Below are 21,747 nucleotides of genomic sequence, written 5' to 3' on the forward strand. Positions count from 1 at the left end.
CGGTATCGATGTTGCTCAAACAATCATGTGACATTTGATTCACATGGCACTATTGCAAGGGATGTGCAAAAAACTGTGAACTATCCACTACAACAGTTGATCACTCTGCTTAAAATTTGACAATTCTGTAAAACACAGGAAGAAATAACACTAAATTCTATCATCTTACAAACTGTAGTTGTATTTGAACAGGTTTGGAATAAATGTTCTCATACTTCAATGGATACTTTGTACAGATGTTAATGGTGCTCTTTAAGTAATAGTAACATTCAATGGCAGAAATGTTGTCCTTCAGAAAGCATTACTTTGTTTTGAACCCGGATCAATATTTTATTTGATAATGAGAGACTTTGATGATGTACTAATTAGGTAGCAAATAGAAATTTGGTTGCATTTCATATCTTAGAATACCAGGTAAAAACGTTGCCAGCTTTTCTTCAGAATTAGAACACTGTGGTGACATTCAGATGAGAGAAAAAGGAAAATAAGTCCAGAATGAAATATGTAATAAACAAAATCATTCATAACATCCTAACTTAATTGTTGTGTGAATAGATTACAGAGGAAAGACCCGTCATGGAAGTAGTGACAACAGATGTCAGTAGATCATGATGTAAGTGAAAGTTTCAGAATTGGACTGAATCATGATTGTGATCTTTTATATATTTATTGGTTGCTGTTGTTACACATAGAAGATATTGCATCTGCGTTTCACAGCACTACAGAAGGTTTGGAAGGAGAACTGTGACATCAGCTTGGCTGAGAACTAGAGGGGTGCAGGTAGGGGAGCAGCGAATGGGCAGCAAATTACATGTTGCCAACCATGGGAATATACACCATGTACTTGGGCTTTTCAGGAACATCTACCACATTTAAACTTCAGTTTGCTTGAATCAGTTTCTAGTCGAAATTGAATTGACTTTAAAATTGAACAAATATTCAATAGAAGTATTTACGTCTGTAGGAGATGGTAGAAGTCTGGATAGGGGCCGGTGGTGTACTTACATGTTTATTGCTACGATGTTGTTGACTCTTAATATGACAAATGGTTCTATGTAGCCAATGAGAGAGCAGTGAGCAGACGATATGTTTGGAAGCAAGTTGTTGTTGTTGTTGTTGTGGTCTTCAGTCCTGAGACTGGTTTGATGCAGCTCTCCATGCTACTCTATCCTGTGCAAACTTCTTCATCTCCCAGTACCTACTGCAACCTACATCCTTCTGAATCTGCTTAGTGTATTGATCTCTTGGTCTCCCTCTACGATTTTTACCCTCCACGCTGCCCTCCAATGCTAAATTTGTGATCCCTTGATGCCTCAAAACATGTCCTACCAACCGATCCCTTCTTCTAGTCAAGTTGTGCCACAAACTTATCTTCTCCCCAATCCTATTCAATACCTCCTCATTAGTTACGTGATCTACCCACCTTATCTTCAGCATTCTTCTGTAGCACCACATTTCGAAAGCTTCTATTCTCTTCTTGTCCAAACTGGTTATCGTCCATGTTTCACTTCCATACATGGCTACACTCCATACAAATACTTTCAGAAACGACTTCCTGACACTTAAATCTATACTCGATGTTAACAAATTTCTCTTCTTCAGAAACGATTTCCTTGCCACTGCCAGTCTACATTTTATATCCTCTCTACTTCGACCATCATCAGTTATTTTGCTCCCTAAATAGCAAAACTCCTTTACTACTTTAAGTGTCTCATTTCCTAATCTAATCCCCTCAGCATCACCCGATTTAATTTGACTACATTCCATTATCCTCGTTTTGCTTTTGTTGATGTTCATCTTATATCCTCGTATCAAGACACTGTCCATTCCGTTCAACTGCTCTTCCAAGTCCTTTGCTGTCTCTGACAGAATTACAATGTCATCGGCGAACCTCAAAGTTTTTACTTCTTCTCCATGAATTTTAATAGCTACTCCGAATTTTTCTTTTGTTTCCTTTACTGCTTGCTCAATATACAGATTGAATAACATCGGGGAGAGGCTACAACCCTGTCTCACTCCTTTCCCAACCACTGCTTCCCTTTCATGCCCCTCGACTCTTATAACTGCCATCTGGTTTCTGTACAAATTGTAAATAGCCTTTCGCTCCCTGTATTTTACCCCTGCCACCTTTAGAATTTGAAAGAGAGTATTCCAGTTAACGTTGTCAAAAGCTTTCTCTAAGTCTACAAATGCTAGAAACGTAGGTTTGCCTTTTCTTAATCTTTCTTCTAAGATAAGTCGTAAGGTTAGTATTGCCTCACGTGTTCCAACATTTCTACGGAATCCAAACTGATCTTCCCCGAGGTCCGCTTCTACCAGTTTTTCCATTCGTCTGTAAAGAATTCGCGTTAGTATTTTGCAGCTGTGACTTATTAAACTGATAGTTCGGTAATTTTCACATCTGTCAACACCTGCTTTCTTTGGGATTGGAATTATTATATTCTTCTTGAAGTCTTTGGGTATTTCGCCTGTCTCATACATCTTGCTCACCAGATGGTAGAGTTTTGTCATGACTGGCTCTCCCAAGGCCATCAGTAGTTCTAATGGAATGTTGTCTACTCCCGGGGCCTTAGGTCTTTCAGTGCTCTGTCAAACTCTTCAATATTTCTTCTGTTACCCAAGGATTTCTATTAGCCCTCGTCTCTTTACCTACTTGATCCTCTGCTGCCTTCACTACTTCATCCCTCAGAGCTACCCATTCTTCTTCTACTGTATTTTTTCCCCCATTCCTGTCAATTGTTCCCTTATGCTCTCCCTGAAACTCTCTACAACCTCTGGTTCTTTCAGTTTATCCAGGTCCCATCTCCTTAAATTCCCACCTTTTTGCAGTTTCTTCAGTTTCAATCTGCAGTTCATAACCAATAGATTGTGGTCAGAATCCACATCTGCCCCTGGAAATGTCTTACAATTTAAAACTTGGTTCCTAAATCTCTGTCTTACCATTATATAATCTATCTGATACCTTTTGGTATCTCCAGGATTCTTCCAGGTATAAAACCTTCTTTTATGATTCTTGAACCAAGTGTTAGCTATGATTAAGTTATGCTCTGTGCAAAATTCTACAAGGCGGCTTCCTCTTCATTTCTTCCCCCCAATCCATATTCACCTACTATGTTTCCTTCTCTCCCTTTTCCTACTGACGAATTCCAGTCACCCATGACTATTAAATTTTCGTCTCCCTTCACTACCTGAATAATTTCCTTTATCTCATCATACATTTCATCAATTTCTTCATCATCTGCAGAGTTAGTTGGCATATAAACTTGTACTACTGTAGTAGGCATGGGCTTTGTGTCTATCTTGGCCACAATAATGCGTTCACTATGCTGTTTGTAGTAGCTAACCCGCACATCATTATAGAACAGAAATTTAATATGTGTTTGAATTTAAAAAACTGTGTCCTCAGGTCCTGTGATAACCGCAACCTCAGAAATTGCAACATATTCAGAAGAAACAGCCAAATATTTAAAGTGGGGCCAAGAGGAGAGTTGATCACTCACTGATAGAACACACTGCTGAGAAGAAGATGCTCACCTTCAATGGCTGCTTTATAACCCATGCCATTTGGATTCCCTCCACATGCCCCACTCCCCCTTTCCAACACCAGCTTCTCTGGACTACATAGATTGGAAATGTCCATACAACACATTATTCGATCCTGCAATCCTCCTTGCCTTACTTGGTACCAGCCTCTCTTCCACTCCCAACTCCACTACTGTTTTCATGCCATCCACTTCACTCATTCTTCTCTCTCTCTCTCTCCCTATCTCTCTCTATCTCTATCTCTCTCCGCAATCTACCTCGTCGTCTTGTTCTATCTCTTCCCTTCCAAATACATCCTCCTCATCATTGTGCACAGAACACAACTCCTCCTGTCTGCCCTGAAGCAAACTCACCGGTGCCACATGCCTTCTTAGGGTGCATGCTGTCTTTTACTCTCAGCTGTCAGCCACCCTTCCATCCTACTTGCCTTCTCCATCCTGGCATCTTTTCTCCCATTGCTCACTCCACTTGATACAATCCCTACCTCATTTGAGCTGCAGTGCTATTACAATGTATAAGAGGGTGATCACAAAGTTTCTGTTTGAGGGTGTTGCTGCAATGTAGCACAACTCCAGTGTATGATCATAGACATGTAGGCAAGGAATTAGTGTAAATTTGTCTCTGATCTGCATGTGGTAAACAAGGGAACACGAACTATGGAAACATTATCACAAAATGCATCTAAACATGATTAATGTGGTTATTCTTTTCCTGTTTATGGAAGGGCAAACTCCGGTAGACATCCATTGGGTAATGAAGAGTGTCTGTGGGGCAATATGTCTGTTGAGAACCATCATTCTGGAATGGTGCACAGCTGTAGGTGACAAGGGGTGCGGCTTCTTAATTTTATAACGCAGAAGTTACACCAACTCAAGTGGGAGACACTAGGACACCCACCATATAGTCCTGATCTCTCCCCATGCGATTATCATGGATTTGGTCCCTAAAAATAAGACCTTGAAGGATCAACAGTTCCTGTCAGATGAGGATATACAGCAGTCAGTTACGGACTTATTCACACAGCAGGACACGGTTTTCTACCAAATAGGTACCTTCAACCTGGTGCATTGGTGGAATGATTGTGTCAATGCTCTCAGTGATTTTGCCTGATTGGCATGTGCCAGTTCTGGACTGTACAGCCTTCAAATGGAAACTTCTTGATTGTACCTTATAGCTGGCAGGAACAGTATAGCCACACAGATGTTTATATGTGCATATTCTGTAATTAGTTCTGAAGGAGGACATCAGCCAAAAGCTCAGCAACATTTTAAGCCTTGTTTTTATGTCTATCAACAACTCAACCCCTTAAGTATATTGTAAGTTCTTTACTTCACTATTTTTTCAGGCTCTACTAACCTTTTCCTTGTCTTCATTTCCTGTCATCTCTCTTAGTGATGTCATTTGGGGTTAAGAAATATATCTAGTTCTGGTATATTTGGGTAATACTAACTGCTATTGAATATTGCTGTCAATTGTCATCATATTAATGTTGAGCGACTCATTAAATTAGCATTTTAAAATGTGTTGCTTCAAAAATAGTTGAGCATAGCAGACTGGAATGATATCTAGTATATGCATGTATTATAGTGAAATTCATTGAAAGTGATAGTCACTCTTAGGAAAAAGGATATGATTCAGATTCACTTGAATACCAGGTATGAACAGTTTACACTACTGATATATGCAATAGAATTACTGTTGAAATGAACCATGAAAATAATAATTCATTTTGTATGAAAACTCATATATTAGTAACAAAACTTACATATTTTAAGTTTCATAGTTGGAGGGTCATTTGTTCAGAGTCTCTCTCTCTCTCTCTCTCTCTCTCTCTCTCTCTCTCTCTCTCTCTCTCTCTCTCTCCCCCTCCCTCCCTCCCTCCCTCCCTCTCCCTCCCTCCCTCCCTCCCTCCCTCCCTCTCTGCCTCTTTCCCTCTCTCCCCCCCTCCCCCCCTCCCCCCCCCCCCCCACACACACATATACAGAGAGAGAGAGAGAGAGAGAGCACAAGTTAAAGTGGCCCAACAGTTAGAACACTGCACTTACATTTGCGAGGGTGGTTTAAGTTGTGTTAGCAGCTTAGACATATCTATCATATCTATAAGTTTAGCCCTAGTGTATTCAAATATTTCAAATGTTCATCAGGAGATTATATACATTTATTCTTCTCTTTCCTTATTTCAGGATCTGGATTTTGATTTCTGTTTTGATAAGGATGGGAAGGAAGAACAAGTGGACAAGTGTGTTGCAGGAAGCAGTAAAAGGAAGGAACTTATGAGTGAAGGTGAGAGTGAAAGTGGAAATGAAGATGAAAAGAGTGAAACTGAATTTATTGAAAATGAATTTAAGCCTCTCCAGAGCTTGTTCACAGTGAACAGCGAAACTTGTTTAAGAACAAGAAAAGATAGTGGTGATCATGATAGTGATATTGAGTGTAGTTATAACAATCCATGTGAGAATGATAGTGATGGTAATGACGGTAGTGCTTACAGTGAAAGTTCTGAAAGAAATGAAGGCAATTTTGTCTGTATAAAAACTGTAGGGCACCGTGACTGCCAAGAACAATTAAAAACTGAAAGTAGCTCCACTGTGGGACAGCAAATTTTAGTACCAAAGAGTGAACCAGAAAGTGGAACTGATGATGATGATGATTATGAAGAAGAAGATTTGGAGTGTAATCATGAACTGACAGTTGAGGAGGATGTTGACTCCAAAGAAGACCATCAAATTAGAAGGATCAAGATTAAGAATGAATACCCCATTTCACAAGACAGCCTAACAGTGAGGGAGAAAACCCCAAAGTCGCAGTAAGTTTTTAGTTGTTAATGGATCCTCTTTATGTGTTGTCTTGCATGGTAGCAGTCAAATAAATTTTTGTAGCCTTCCAGTGTTTTGTAGTTTTGTACAGAACATCTACAATTTCTATGTTTCCTATCTAAGCATTGTATTATTGGTGAATTTAGTGTACTTTGAAGTTAGTAACATAGACAGTTTCTTTCTTTTCCTCAGATGGTAGTGATGAATCCAAAACATTGAAAATATGTTTCACCATACATCTTAGTGCTTTTACCGTCATTTACATTGTGTGGCAGAAAGTACTTTTCATTATTTCATTGCTCTTTTAACTTTATTTTGTGTTGTTGTTGTAGTTTGTAGTATGAAGGTTAGCTTGATGCCGGTCTTCGAGCCTAGTTTGTCTCGTGTAAATCTCTTCATCTTTTTTTTTGTAACTACTGCACCGTACATCCATTTGGAACTGCTTACTGTGGTGAAGCTTTGCTCTCCCTCTACAATAGTTATACCCTACGCTTTCCTGTATTACCAAATTAATGATTACTTGATGCCTCATGATGAGCCCATCAACGTATCCCTCCTTTTAGTCAAGGTGTGCCATAATTTTTTTATCTTCAGTTCAGTTCATTACTTCAGTGTTACGTATTGGATTGAGCCATTTCATATTTGGCACTCTTCTTAACACCACATTTCAAGTGCTTTTATTCTTGTCTGTAGTGTTTATCATCAACATCTCACTCTCTTACACTGTTACACCCAGTACAAACACTTTTTTGTATCTGTCAGTATAATGAGGTTGATGAACGCTCTAGAACACACTAAGCACTATAGAACATTAAAATATAAATGTATTTATGTACAATATATTTGATATAAAGCATACATCTCTCTCTCTCTCTCTCTCTCTCTCTCTCTCTCTCTCTCTCTCTCTGTGTGTATGTGTGTGTGTGTGGGGGGGGGGGGGGGGGGCAGTTGTTCAATGCCTGACACGCAAAAGTTGTGGGGTGTTCAGTGTTGCCAGCTTTGTGAGATAAAACCCCCAATTTCGTGTGATGGTGCCTCAACTGCAAGCTCTACTCAGGTTTGCGAATCGAAATGAATGTGGCATGGGCAGCTAAGCAATGCATTTTCCAACTTTTGAAATGGTTGTTCACATTCTCCTGTCCATTGTAAAGGAGCATTTTTACACTGGAGGTGTCATAAATGAGTAGTAATTTGCACTGCATTCAGAATGAATTTGATATAGTAGGTCAGTTTGCCAAGAACTGCCTGTAGTTCTTGTACATTTTTAAGAAAAGGTTATCTCCGTATTACCCTAAATGCTAGGTTGAATGATGAGCGGTGTCAGTGAGATGACCAGTATTGAAAAATGAATGCTTCTGTATATTCCATTTAAGCTCTGCATTGGTGAAAACTTGAAAAAGAAATTCCAAATTTTTAAGATGCTGTTCCAGGATTTGTCCATACCCAATTATTTCAACCAAATAATTTGAAAAAGATGGAACTTTCAATAACACTTTCTCAAGAAAGCATGGAAATAGCTCAGGAGCAGATGTGCTTGTGAAGGGGAGACACTGGTATTGATACAAACCAGCATATGTATTAATAATTATAATTTTTTTTGTTACCTCATCCAGTTTAAGTTGAAGATAAAGCATTGGCTAAATCAGATTTAGACAAGAATCGTCCATAGTGGTAGATGATGTAGAAGCTCCTCAATATGTGGAAGCGGGAAAGAATCAATAACAGTTGGAGTATTAACTGTAATTTTAAGCTCAGCACGAAGTCTGATTTTCCTGTTCAATTTTCTTGTGATACATAGGAGAGATGCCCATTGACTAGCAGAAATAGGTTTCAAGACACCAATTTGTTCTAATCTGTTGAGGCCAAGAGTGATTTTTTGAAAATGGTGTGAAGTACTGGACACATGCAATACTGAGGTTGAGCATTATCTTTGAGGTTAATGTGCACTTGAAAATTGAATTGAATTGAATTTTATTTGATCCTGTAAGATTACATTGTGTACAGTAAATGTACATGTAATATAGGACATGTCAAAGTAGTAACATTCATTATCACTTACTTTTCTACCTCTTTAGCTTACATTTTTACATAATTGATAATGAATAACAATATATACAAATTTAATGGCACAAGTATTCCGCAACACTGTAAAACTCTTTTTCAATGATATAGTCTTTAAGTTTCTTTGGAAAGTCATTGTCAAGATTTCTTTGGAAAGTCATTGTCAAGTACACTATATTGCAGGTTTTTAGGCAGACTTCTTAGTAGTCTGACACCAGAGTACTGGGGTCCTTTTTCTAGCATTGTCAGTCGGTGGGGTATGCTCTGTACTTCCTTCTTCCTTCTTGTATTGTGGGTGTGGACACTGGCATTTGTAATCCAGTCCTCACTACCTTTTGTGATGTACATTATTGTTTTGTATATATACAACGATGAAAAAGTTAAGATACCTAACTTCTTGAAACCACTCGTCTTGTCTCTTGTTTGTTTGAGTTTCCCCAGACAGTCACTCCATACTGTAAGTATGGTTCGAAAAGTCCATGATACACTGTACACAGAAGGTTCTTGTCTGAATACTGTGACAGCTGCATCATTAAGAATATGACAGAGCTCAGTTTCTTACAGACACTATTAATATGTTTTTTTTTTTTTCCATTTCAGTTCATTATCCACAAGAATACCTAAGAATCTAGAAGATTTTACTTCTTCCAGCCTTGTTCCATCAACCTCTAAACCCATGTCTACAGCCTTCTCCTTGTTTTTAAACACTGCATACATAGTCTTATTTAGATTTATAACCAGTTCATTTTCCAACAGCCATTGAGCTGTGACATTTGCAGATATGTATGCTCTTCTCTCGAGCTGTTCTATAGTTTGGTCACTATTTAGTATTGTTATGTCATTAGCATAGAATATTTTCTTTTCTTCCTCCTCAACACCTATATCAATAACAAACACATTAAATAACAATGGCCCCATTACCGAAACCAGCGGTACTCCATATTTGATGGGTTTGGTTTCTGATTGGTATGAGTTTCCTAATGATACATACTGCTTGCAGTTGCACAAGTATGATTTTATCCATTCACCTGGTTGCCCCGCGAATGCCATAGTTGCCTAATTTTTGTATCAGCATTTCATGGTCAATGGTGTCAAATGCTTTTGAAAGATCCAGAGACAACCTTTTTTTCATCTAAGGACTGTAAAATGTATTCTGTTAGACTGGCAATTGCTGATCCTGTAGATTTACCCTTTTTGCAATCATGTTGTGAGGGTATGAGAATGTTATGTTTGTCCAAATAATGAACTAATCTGGTATACACAAGCATTTCTAGGATTTTTGAGAAGCCTGATTAAAGTGAAACTGGTATGTAACTGTTGGGGTCATCCTTATCCCCTTTCTTGTAAACTGGCACCACCTTCGTTATCTTCAGTTTTTCTGGAAAAATTCCACCTCTGAAAGAACAGTTTGCTATGTTCAGCAGTGCTGTTATTATCTGCTCACTTACCAGCTTTATTACATGATTTAATATTTCATCACCACCAGCTGATTTCTTGGACTTTAGATTCTGTATAGTTTTTCGTAGTTCATCTTCCGTGACTGGTCTTAAGAACATAGTACTGCATGATCTTTCTGGTACCTTAATGCTCTTCTGTTTTTGACTATTTCTTTCCAATTTTAAGTTTTCTACTACACTGATATAGTTATTATTCAATATGTTTGCTATTTCCATACCATCTGTGACCACTGTGTTGTCTATTTTAATTGACCTAATACCTTCTTCTTTGTTTGATCCATATTTTTCCTTTCTTTCAGCATTGATTGCATTTCAGGCTGCCTTTGCCTTGTTTTTTGAGTTTTATTATGTTGGTGTGAATTGCTCTTGCTTTTGCTTCTCTTATTGTTTTTCTATACTTCTTTTTAAACGTTTTATAGTTTTCAGCTTCGCCCATCTGTCTCAGATCCTGCAGCTTCCTTTGCTGTTCTAGTATTTCACTGGTAATCCACTGTGTTTGACCTTGCAGCCTTTCTTGTCTCTTTACTTTGGGAAATGCTACATTAAAATGGTATTTAGTTGTTTAAATAAATGCATCATATCTTTCATTTACACTCTGGGCCTGTAAGGTTTCATTCCGGGTTTCCTTACTTAACATTGTTCTAAAGATGTTGCTATTTTGTTCACTGATGATCCTAATTTCTTTGGTTGTTCGTTTTGGTTCTGATACTGTGTCATTACTTCTGCAAAAGCTGATTAGTTGTCCATGATGATAAGATATTTCTGTCTGAACTACATGTGACTCATACTGCTTGCAGTTGCACAAGTATGATTTTATCCATTCACCTGGTTGCCCCGCGAATGCCATAGTTGCCTAATTTTTGTATCAGCATTTCATGGTCAATGGTGTCAAATGCTTTTGAAAGATCCAGAGACAACCTTTTTTTCATCTAAGGACTGTAAAATGTATTCTCACTTTGTGAAGTCACTCTTGTTGGTGCAGTTATTGTTACTTTCATGTTATGCTGTGTTAACAATTCTTCAAAATTCTGTCTTATTTTTGTGTCTTTTCCCATGTCAATGTTGAAGTCTCCACATTTAATAAGGTTTCTCTTCATATTCATTCTCAATAAGCTAGCAATTTTTTTCAGAAAGATGCTAATATTGCCACATGCTGATCTGTAAACACGAAACACTCTAAAATCCTCTGTCACTATACCAGTAACTTCAAAGTCTTTTTCTCTAGCTATGGGCAATGTAGCAGCTTCACTGTTTACATTCTTTCGGAGAGTACCTGTTCTAATATATATACCAACGCCACCACCATTATATTTAGATCTGCAGAAGTAACTAGCAAGTTTGTCGTCCTTTATTGCAACATTGCCTATTTTACTTTCATTTAGTCCATGTTCACTGATGCATAATATGTTTGGTCTTACTTCACTCAGGAGTACTTCTGCTTCTAATTTTTTGTTACCAAAGTATTGAATATTTTGATGAAGTACTTTTATGTAATTTTTCTTTTGTTGCTTTACATTGTTGTGAGGCAAATTCTTTAGCAACCTCTCTTTTTGTATGGTGCTTATATTTTTCTTTTCCAGATAGAGTGTATGATTTTTCACCCCCTTCAGGCCATATTAGTTTCCCTTGCTTCTAATGAGTTTGCAGACATCTGCAAACATTCTGCTGAATGTTACAGACCCCAGTCTATTTAAATGCAAACCATCCTTCGCTAGTGAGTTTTCACATAGGAATTTGTTTGGGTCTGTAAAAACTGCCTCAAAACAATCACATTGTTCTTTAAGAGCACAGTTTATTTTGGTGATATATTTTTCACTCACTGACCTTCTGTTTATGATTCCACTAAGTATCAGCCGAGATCCTGCATACATATTTCTTGCAGAACGAATCATGTTTCTTGTTTCGTTTGCCATTTCTTCCTTACTGCTGCTCCTTAACGAATTTGTTCTAACATGTATAAATACCCCTTTATAATTATGTCTGGTTTCAGAATCTGGTTCTGTAATAGCTTGTCTTGCATTCACAATATTTTTAAAATGTTTACTGAGTTGTTGCGTTCTAATTCCAGATCGTATGTCGATCTTGGAATTGGAGACAGCTATATTCTTCAGCAGCGAATCGCCAATTATTAAAAAGTCATTTTCCTTTTGTTGTGTACCTGACGCCTTGTTTTTCCTTTTGGTGTATGTGACCACCTTCCATTTATATTTATCTTCTGGTTTTTGGCTTGCTGAGTTTACCGAGACATCAACGGGAACACTTGAAATGTTGTTGTTTTTAAAGTCCGATCGTTCACTCGTATTTTCGTGATCTTCTTGCTTTTCCGTATGATGGTTTTTACACACAGAGGGCTTCTTTTCTTGTATTAATATATCATTTTCTTTCTTGATGGTCAAAAGTTTGGTTTTTAATGCCTCAATGTCACTTTGTAATAACTTTATAATTTCATATTTTGTATCAACTGCACTTACAAGATTGGCTGTTTCGTCACGTAAACAACCATGACATGTCCACGGAAAATCATCGCTGACGAATTTTAGATTTACTTTCGCACACTTTTCGTGTAACCAGTAGTTGCATTTGATACACAGAATACCCTTCATCACATGCTTTTCACGGTCTCTACACGTCCCAGTGTACCAGTGAAAAAATGTCCAAATTTTTTTCATACAATTTATGAATGCTGGCATGGGAAACTTACGGACCAATAGCATGCACAATATCCTGAATATCTAATCAGATAAATCAAATGCACCCATACTAAAGACTTTGAGACTCCAGCATTACTGAACTATTGTGGATGGCAGTGATACAGACATATTCCGATATTTTGCTTGCAGAGTGTATGTCGCAAGAAAAGAGATACTTTCGCCAATGTATGCTGTGAGGCTCAGACAAGATTTTGTTGAGCTGAGGCTGCCTCAGTTGCTTGTAATTAGTCTGATTAATCAGTGTGACTGGACCACCAATATCTAACAGAAATGGTATAGATTGATTGCAACTCTGTAAAGATTTATAAATAGTTGGCTGTTTGTTCTCTAATAATATTGCAGTCAATTCTAACTTTCAGAAGGCTGCTTTTATCTGTTTTGCGAGAGAGAGCTATTTGCTGTTGTTCATTTTGTTGATTTTAATTAGCCAATTTTTTCACTGTGGATGTCGCTTTGCTACTTTGCGCTCAAGTGTATGGTTCCTGTGAATATTGCCAGAAGGAGCGGTAAAAATTCGGGGTGCGAAAACGTATTATTCTCCGTTGTCTCAAATCTAGACAGAAATGGAACAGTTTACTTTTTGCTTCTTTCACAGTCACTCTTGCTTTGTGTCCTGACTTGGGACAGTGTTGGCATTCTGCTAAGCTTAAGAAGCAGTGTTTGCAATCATGCGTGACGTAACACTTGACATAAGACTTCAAAGCATGCAAACTTGTAGTATAAGTGGCTGAGTGCAGTGTAAGTGTTGTGACATGAAATTGGCATCCTCTGGTGATGAGTGTAGTGCTACCTGGTGGCATCCGATAGGGCCTCTATAGAAGCGGCTCGTGGTGACCAATTTAAATGTTCCTTCTGCAGAGATGAGACTGGCATGCAATGCATTGATTAACACTTAAGTGAACGTCGAATATAAATTTATTTCTATTTTTTAGAAATGCTCTTTTGCTGTTGCCAGTCTGCATTTTGTATCTTCTCTACTTCGGCATTCGGCAGTTATTTTACTACTCAAATATCAAAACACATCTAGTACTTTCATTTCCAAATCTAATTCTCAAGGCATAATCTGATTTAATTCGATTGCATTCCATTAACCTTGTTCATCTTCTCTTGATACTCATCTTGTAAACTCTTCTCAAGGTATTGTATTCTATTCAGTTGATCTTCAAAGTCCATTATTGCCTATGACAGAAATGCCATATTATGAGAATTTTTATTTGTGCTCTCTGAACTTTAATTCTCTTTACAAATTTCTCATTGGTTTGCTCTAGCCTATTCCTTGCTATGCACCATTGCCAGTTACTGCCTTGTTTTCATGTCCTTTGACTATCAGAACTCCAGTTTGATTTCTGCACAAGTTTTTGTAACCTTTTGCTCCCAGTATTTTATCACTGCTATATTAAGAATTTCAAAGACTGTATTCAGGTCAGTATTGTCAAATGCTTTCTCTAAATTTACATGAACATAGGTTTGCTTTTCTTCTAAGATGAGCTTGCATCATTGTTCCTATTTTCTTCAGACCCCAGACTGATCTTCCTCTAAGATGACTTCTACTAGTCCTAGTTTTCTGTAAATAATTTGTATACTATTTTGAAACTATTTCTTATTAAACTGATGGTGCAGGAACATTCCCACCTGTTAGTACCTGCCTTCTTAGGGCACTGACAGCCTTGCCACTGCACGCCTGTGAACTCCCCAACCCACACACAGACACAGACACTTGCCTTCATTGGAACTGGCATACTTATTGTAGACCATATGATTTCAAAAATACTCCACCAGCAAATCCCACTCCCTTTTCCATACAGGCAGAAGCTGCTACATGGTTTCTGACAATGTATTCATTTTGGGACATAGCAAATGGGAGAGATCCCCCAGGGTAATGAGTTAGTTTGTGTGTGTGTGTGTGTGTGTGTGTGTGTGTGTGTGTGTGTGTGTGTGTGTGTGCTTTGGGGGTGACTAAGCACCTCACCCACGTAAAAGGCCTAGCTACTCACAGTGTTAAACATAGCCACAGAACCCAAACCAGTACCTAACCAAAATACTGTGAGGAAGTAAAAACAGATTGCAGACACTGATTTTCACAGCTTGAAATAGAAGGAACTAATGGTAGAAGTTGGTCAGTTATGGATAAGAAGAAAATACTAAAGAGAGTATGTAGGTATGAACTGTATATTGAATGCATTATTGTAGTAAGAGATGAATAAAAGCCAGCATACATGGCAGTAGTAAAAATTATAGCCTATGCCGAGTAGCGCGATGGATGGTGAAGAGATTGAAAAAGTGTATGATGAGAGAAATTAAATTATCCAGATAGTTTACAATTTGCTTGTGAAAGGTACTAGAATTTGATATTAGGAGAAAAAAAAGAGGAGGACTGGGAGAAAGAGGAAGCCACTTGGTGGAGTTTCACACAGATTATAAGTTAATCACATCAGTTTAAGGATCATAAAGAAGATTATACAGGGTGTCTCAAAAGAGAGTTTATATTTGAAGAGCTCCCTGCACATGCACAACAAATGGGAGTGAGGGGTACATTCATAACTTGCTTGGCCGTCAGGAATCTGTATGGAGCACTTCTGGAGGGAGTGGACCATGCATTCTGTGTGTGAGAATTTTACAAAAATGGTGATTTGGTGACTGTAGCACAGAGGAAATTTTGCAGTGACTGTAAATTGCATTATGTAAATGATTGCCCAAGTGTTCCCCTTATCCGGTTAAGGATCAGAACATTTGGGAAGATTATTTCAACACTGGCCAAACAGGGACCATCAAGATTAGGCGAATCCCTGTAGAGTGTAAATCGGTCTTTTCGTGATGGTCTTAACCCCTCCATTCATAAGCGTGCAAGTTCTTTAAATGTGAAGAGATCATCACTGCACTGAATTATGCAAAAAGACCTTCAACTGCACCCTTACAGAATCCAGTTGGTGCAAGAATTAAAGCCTCAGGATGCCTAACATAGGCTGCAGTTTGTCAATGATGTGACTGAGTGTCCTTCATTTAACATCATATTGTTTTTTGATGAGGCTCATTTTCTTCTGAATGGTCATGTCAGTAAACAAAATTGCTGCTACTGGAGTGCAACAAATCCTAAACAGGAGCGTGAGAAACCCTTTAATTCACCAATAATTACTGTATGGGCTTTGATGTTGGCTCGAGGAGTGATTGGCTCGTACTTTTTCAAGGCCTTGTTGCACAGTTACAGTGAATTCAGAACATTGTGTGACAATGTTAAATGACTTTTTGGTGCTTTAATTGCAAAACTTTCCTGGTCATAATCAAAGGAAATTGTTTCAGCACTACAGAGCCACAGCACATATGTCCAATGCGCCTATACTGCAAGTTCATGAAATTTTCCTTGGAAAATTGATCTCCAGGAGGGGTGACATAAGTTGTGCCCATGCAGTCCAGATTTAAGCCCCATGGAATTTTTTCTTATGGGGATAGGTCAAATCTAAAGTGTGTGTCAATAATCCGACTTCTCTGGATCAACTGAAAGAAAGTATCCGTAGCGAAGTGTTAGCCATCCCAGCTTCTGCACACTGAGCCGTCATGAAAAATTTTGCACATTGTTTAAATAACATTATTTGTAAGAAGTAAATTCTTGAACGATATATTTCAATAATAAATAAAGATATTGTTGATAACTTCAACCTCTATTTTATTTTGACACATGAAATACAAACTTTCCTTTCAGCCACCATGTATATGTGGAAGAGACAGGGGGCAATGGAAGGTTTCAGGTTGTTTACATAATGCCTTGACAGAGGTTTTGGAACCAGATTGTTAGCTGTGAGATATTTTCAGTGGCAGATGTGTACTCTGATCATAATTTATTGATTATGAACACTTGTTAAAACCTGAATAAATTGTAGAGAGTTTAGAAGTCAGGACGTTGGGACATGGAGAAATTGAAAGAACCATAGGTTGTGGAGAGTTTCAAATAGAATATTAGGCAACAGTTGACTGAAATGGGTGGGAGGATAAATGGCTAGCTTTGAGAGACAAAATAGTGAAGGCACCAGAGTATTGAGATGTTTATATTTTCTCACCTACGCGTTGCAAATGTTTTGACTTTTGAGTGAAATGCCCAGTCGTCGATGTGCTGTTGTTTTCACGTCAGTTCTACCAACAGTGAGAGTTGTTTAGTTCTCGGGGTGTTGTAAAATTCCTGGATTCATGTCTCGGCGCTGTGCAGCCTATGAAAAGGATTGCGGAAGACTCCCAAATAAATTCCAAAGTACATTGCAGTTTTAACACCAATATATTTCCAGGACTCTGGTGTCTGAGCCTGGTGAACTGTACCGGTTACATCACATATATCCAAAGTTGACATCAATCGACACAGAATTCATAACAATCAACAAACGAGTGAGCCTACAATACATTTGCTCACAACCCTAGCCAAAAAACGAATGCCCCAAGGCGCCTACGTGACCTCTATTTATACTTTTGTTAACAATTACAGACAATGAAAATTACAGTTTTATGTAAAATCACAATTAAAAGTTAAACCGAATATGAGATGCACACAGATAAAAATTTACAATCACAGTGCTGAACAAGGTGAACCTATTTTCAACTTAGTTATGAGTTAATATAACATTTTCTGACTAATTATGTTACAGGTAACAATTACATTTCTAAATTTGTTTATAACAAATCAACTAGTGCCTGAATTTTAGTGTTAACATATATCGGAGATTCAATTAACATGCTTTATTTATATGTTCTATTTAATTTGCTGTAGTAATTTTATAATGATAGGTTTACTGGTACATCCTGACCATATGCTACATTTCTTTCGATTAGTTACAGTATTAATTTCACATTTATATTGTGTTTTTCACATAAAAACAATGTTAATCAGCAAAGCATCATTTTCGAATTGTATGTATACTGAAAATGTGGTTATTTTTGTATGTAATTTGGAAACAGGTCACTTTACAATTGATCAATTAGGACTGGGGTTTATCTTTAATGCTCTCCGAGGGGTTCTGATAGGGCAATGAGATACAATAATATTTCAATACCCCCCCGAAGAGTTTTGCCTGGCCTGATAGACGAAACTCTTCTCACAGAAATATTAGTTCGATTGATGTGATACAGTACTAGTTGGACAAATAACACAAACTGCATGTATCTTAAAAGGTACAAAATTGAATCATGAAACTTTACATACAGATAAATTTTCCAAATAGCTACAAACATATACATCAAGAAAACAAGAATTGGAAATATGAGATTACAAAGAAATTTCCAAACTTTTACAAAATCAATATTTACATCAAATTTTCTGAATGAATGTTTTTCCGAAACTATCACTTCTAGAGCGTCCTTGTTTTTGTCACTTCTAGAGCGTCCATTAATTTTCCCACCTTCAAACACTCAAACACAACTAAGCTAACAAATCACAAATTTGATTAGATTGATTACGTTGCACTTTTAAAGTGTCCATATGACATGTTCTAGAATAATATTATCATATAAAAGACAGAAAAATAAAATTTATCCTAACAGTTTGCAATACCATAAAATATTTTACAAATCTTATCAAACATGAATATTCAAAATTATATTTGTATATTTATATTGCGACAGTATAGAAACTGTTCATTTATATCCAATCCGGGTTGTTGTCACAAGTATCTGAATATACTACGTATAGTCAATATTTCTTGGCTTTGTACATCAAATGCAATAACGTTTCAAAATGTTTACCAGACATCCAGAAAATCAGATCAAATTAACACTGAGAAACAGCTTCAAGATTTTATAAATTGTGAGAAAATAAGTACTATGTCAATAAAATTCCTGAAAGTGGCAAGATACACTTAAGCAAGTGAAAATGCAATTGTGCTATAGTTAGCAACCTTGCAGTAAGGAGATTTTATAAAAAAAATCCAGAACCTTGTCACATGACATCTTATATTTCATTTCGTCAAAGTCTGTCTATTAAAGTTGTCGTTTCCTACCCCTCAATACCTAACTAGTCTCCATATCGTGTCTTGCGAGATGTGAGCAGTGTAAAATAATAGTCTTTCAATGTGATGTGTGTGCTGTGTGTTGTCATAGTTGTTCAAAAATAACTCTCAATTGTAATTTCACATCAGCATTTCCTTCAATCAAAATGTATAAGAGTTCCATTTCATGTGATTCAAATCATTCATAAGTTCTGTTGTGTGTGACTGCACCGTATCATCATCATCATCATCATCATCATCATCATAATCCTCTCAATTAAACTAATCATCAAAACCATTAATAAATGAGGGTTGAATACCACCGAACCACCTCAGCAGCATTGCATATCATATAACCTAAACCTATCATCATCATCATCCTCATCCAAATACCCCTATGAAAATGCAATATTAAATCAAACCATCTTCCATCAATAAACCGTAAACATCAGTTCATGTGAAACAGGAACAGGAATGAGTCGGCAACCTCAAATCCTTAATACAAATGCAAATCACAACATCACTTACCTTATTTCAAGACAATCCTCAACAATTCATATCAATTTCAACATCTCTCTCGTATGTACATAACTGAGTGAAACATGTATATAGTATATCATCGCGATAGTCCCTTCTTAACAGCATAAATCACTTCAAACCATTCATAAATCATAATGTCTTTCAACATCTCATGTGTTGTTATATATAGTAACACATTAATTCAGTTGTCAATCGTATAATGGTATGAGAAGCAGAACATGGTAATTCCTTCCTTGTGGATAACCTATACAAGATAAAAACAGTGAAAAGATGTATATAGTTCTTCTTAACTGCACAAATGTACCATAAAATCTTTAAGTATGTATTAATAAGCTTAGTGTATCTTCACACAATCCACCTTTCATTTCTGGATAAGCTGATATAAATACAGTATGGTCTGTTGTCTGTAAAGATGTGTAACTGTTCCTCACTAGAAAATACATATTGGTTTTTCCTGCAAATCATAGTCCTCACATATCAGTAATAGTCACAATCGGTAGGATGTAAATGTCAAATTATCAATACATCTGACGATGCAGATTACTCAATCAAAACAAAATGTATCTTATACTACGAATTAAATCACATGAAAATATCTTACATAACAAATATAAGCAAACATAGGTACAAAAAATTAACATATGTATTGTTGGAAGTTTGTGTGTCAGAAAGGTATCGTAGAATGTGGCATCAGTGTTTTCGAGAAGAAAATGTCACATTAGCTGGGGCATCTTGCATAAGCCACACGCATGGTACTCAAAGATTGTGTACCCCCCTGAGGGATTGCAATTATTGCACATAAGGTTTCAACTGAGTGACATTTCTTAAACCAAATAGCTTTTTTGATTTGGGATAGATAAGTCGGTAGGCGTTTGGATGTGGTTTTTCATAAACTTCAAATGGACCAATGTAAATATCGAAAAATTTCTTGATCTCTCTATTGATTGCCTTGGATTTCTCATAACTTTTGGTTAAGACTAGATCACCTACATTGTACTGTGTAAACTTTCCTTTTGAATCATGTTTAAGCTTTCTCTTGGCAAAGTGTGTTTCAATATTTTTCTTTACTATTTCCATTCTCTCGTCTGGTGTTAACTCATTACAGACAGGAAAATTGATCAGTTCATACAAGATGGTTGGTGGGTGTTTGTTAAAATGGACTTCATAAGGCATAAAGCCAGTTGTTGTATGTTTAAGGTGTTCAAAACATCTTCAAAATCACATACGTAACTTGACCAATTTGTATGATCTTTAGAGCAGTAAGTTCTACAAAGCCTGCCTATTTCACGCATATAGCGCTCAGTTGGGTTGTAGGACGGAGAATATACGGAAATAAGAACGTGCTTAATGTCTTCATCTTTCTTGAAATCTTTCCAAACGTTGGATGTAAATTGGCTGGCTCTCATTGTCTGAAAGTATGGCTTTTGGTTTTCCAATCTGTGTGAAGTAATCATTACAGAAACAGTTTAAAATTTTCCTGCTTGTTGCCTTCTTTAGTGGATACAACTTTACTAGTTTAGTGAATAAGTCAACAACTACAAACAAATATGTATAACCCTCTTTAGTTCTCGGCAATTGACTAAACAAATCAATTCCTATCAGTTCCAATTTGCCTTTTGGCACAATACTTTGTAAATAACCTTGGTATTTCTGATTTGTGACTTTTACTCTTTGACACCAATCACATTTTTGTATAACCTGTCTTACTCTTCTAAACATATTATTAAAATAGACATTTTCCTTAAGTTTGTCAGTGCATTTCATGATTCCACAGTGTCCATAGCTCTCATGTGTGTACTTAATTAAAACATCAACACATTGTATAGGCCAACAAACCTTCCAGATGTCAGAGTCAGTGTTATGTCTCCTGAATAAAATACCTTTAAAGTTTTGATAATACATGCCAACCTTTTCATAACCCTTTTTACCAATAAGGCTTTTCACAAGTTTCAAATCATCATCCTGGTTCTGGTATCTCCTAAGCTGACTGCAAATGTTAGTAATTTCCTTTTCACCCTTAATCCCTCTCATGTACATTATTTTAAACACTTTGTTATCCAATAGTTCTTCTTCCTGACCACCCCCCACAGGTAAACTAGACAAAGCATCAGCAAGTATATTCTGATCCCCTTTTATACACTGAGTGCTATAATCAAATTGTTGTAAAAATATGGCCCACCTGGTTAATCTACTATTGAAAAGTTTGCAGTCTTGAATATAACATAGAGCTTTGTGATCCGTGAAAACTATGACTTTATGGCCTGCTAGATAGTTCCTGTATTTAGTGAAACCCCATACAATGGCAAGTAGTTCCTTCTCAGTCACTGTGTAATTACGTTCATGTTTCTGCAGACCTCGGCTGGCAAAACTGATTGAAAGATGTTCTATTTTTCCATCAATTTTCTTCTGTTGAAACAAATGTACACCCAATTCGTAATCTGAACTATTTGTCATTAGGCAAAATGTTAGTGAAAGGTCAGGTCTGTGGAGTAATTGACTGTTATTTAGTTGTTGTTTGATCTCATTGAATGCTGCTTGACACTGATCTGTCCATTCCCATATGGTGTTCTTTTTTAATAGCTCTCTCAAACACGGTGCATTTAAAGCTTGAGTGCTGACATACTTACAATAAAAATTACATAGACCATAAAATGAC

At 37.0% G+C, this 21,747-nt stretch overlaps 1 protein-coding gene across 4 annotated transcripts in view; it reads left to right on the forward strand.

The window, feature by feature from the left end:
* LOC126259339 (cysteine-rich protein 2-binding protein) overlaps window positions 1–21,747 on the forward strand; it is a 210,896-nt gene that overhangs the window by 77,941 nt on the left and 111,208 nt on the right. For all 4 annotated transcript variants that reach the window (XR_007546503.1, XM_049956045.1, XM_049956046.1 and 1 more), the window contains exon 6: window positions 5,727–6,349. Coding sequence is in view for 3 of the 4 variants with exons in the window: in XM_049956045.1 (XP_049812002.1) it covers window positions 5,727–6,349 (623 nt within the window). In the remaining variant the exon portion in view is untranslated. The remainder of the gene's footprint in view (window positions 1–5,726; window positions 6,350–21,747) is intronic.

Source organism: Schistocerca nitens, chromosome 5 (assembly GCF_023898315.1).
Source record: "Schistocerca nitens isolate TAMUIC-IGC-003100 chromosome 5, iqSchNite1.1, whole genome shotgun sequence".
NCBI classification, from domain to species: Eukaryota; Metazoa; Arthropoda; class Insecta; order Orthoptera; family Acrididae; genus Schistocerca; species Schistocerca nitens.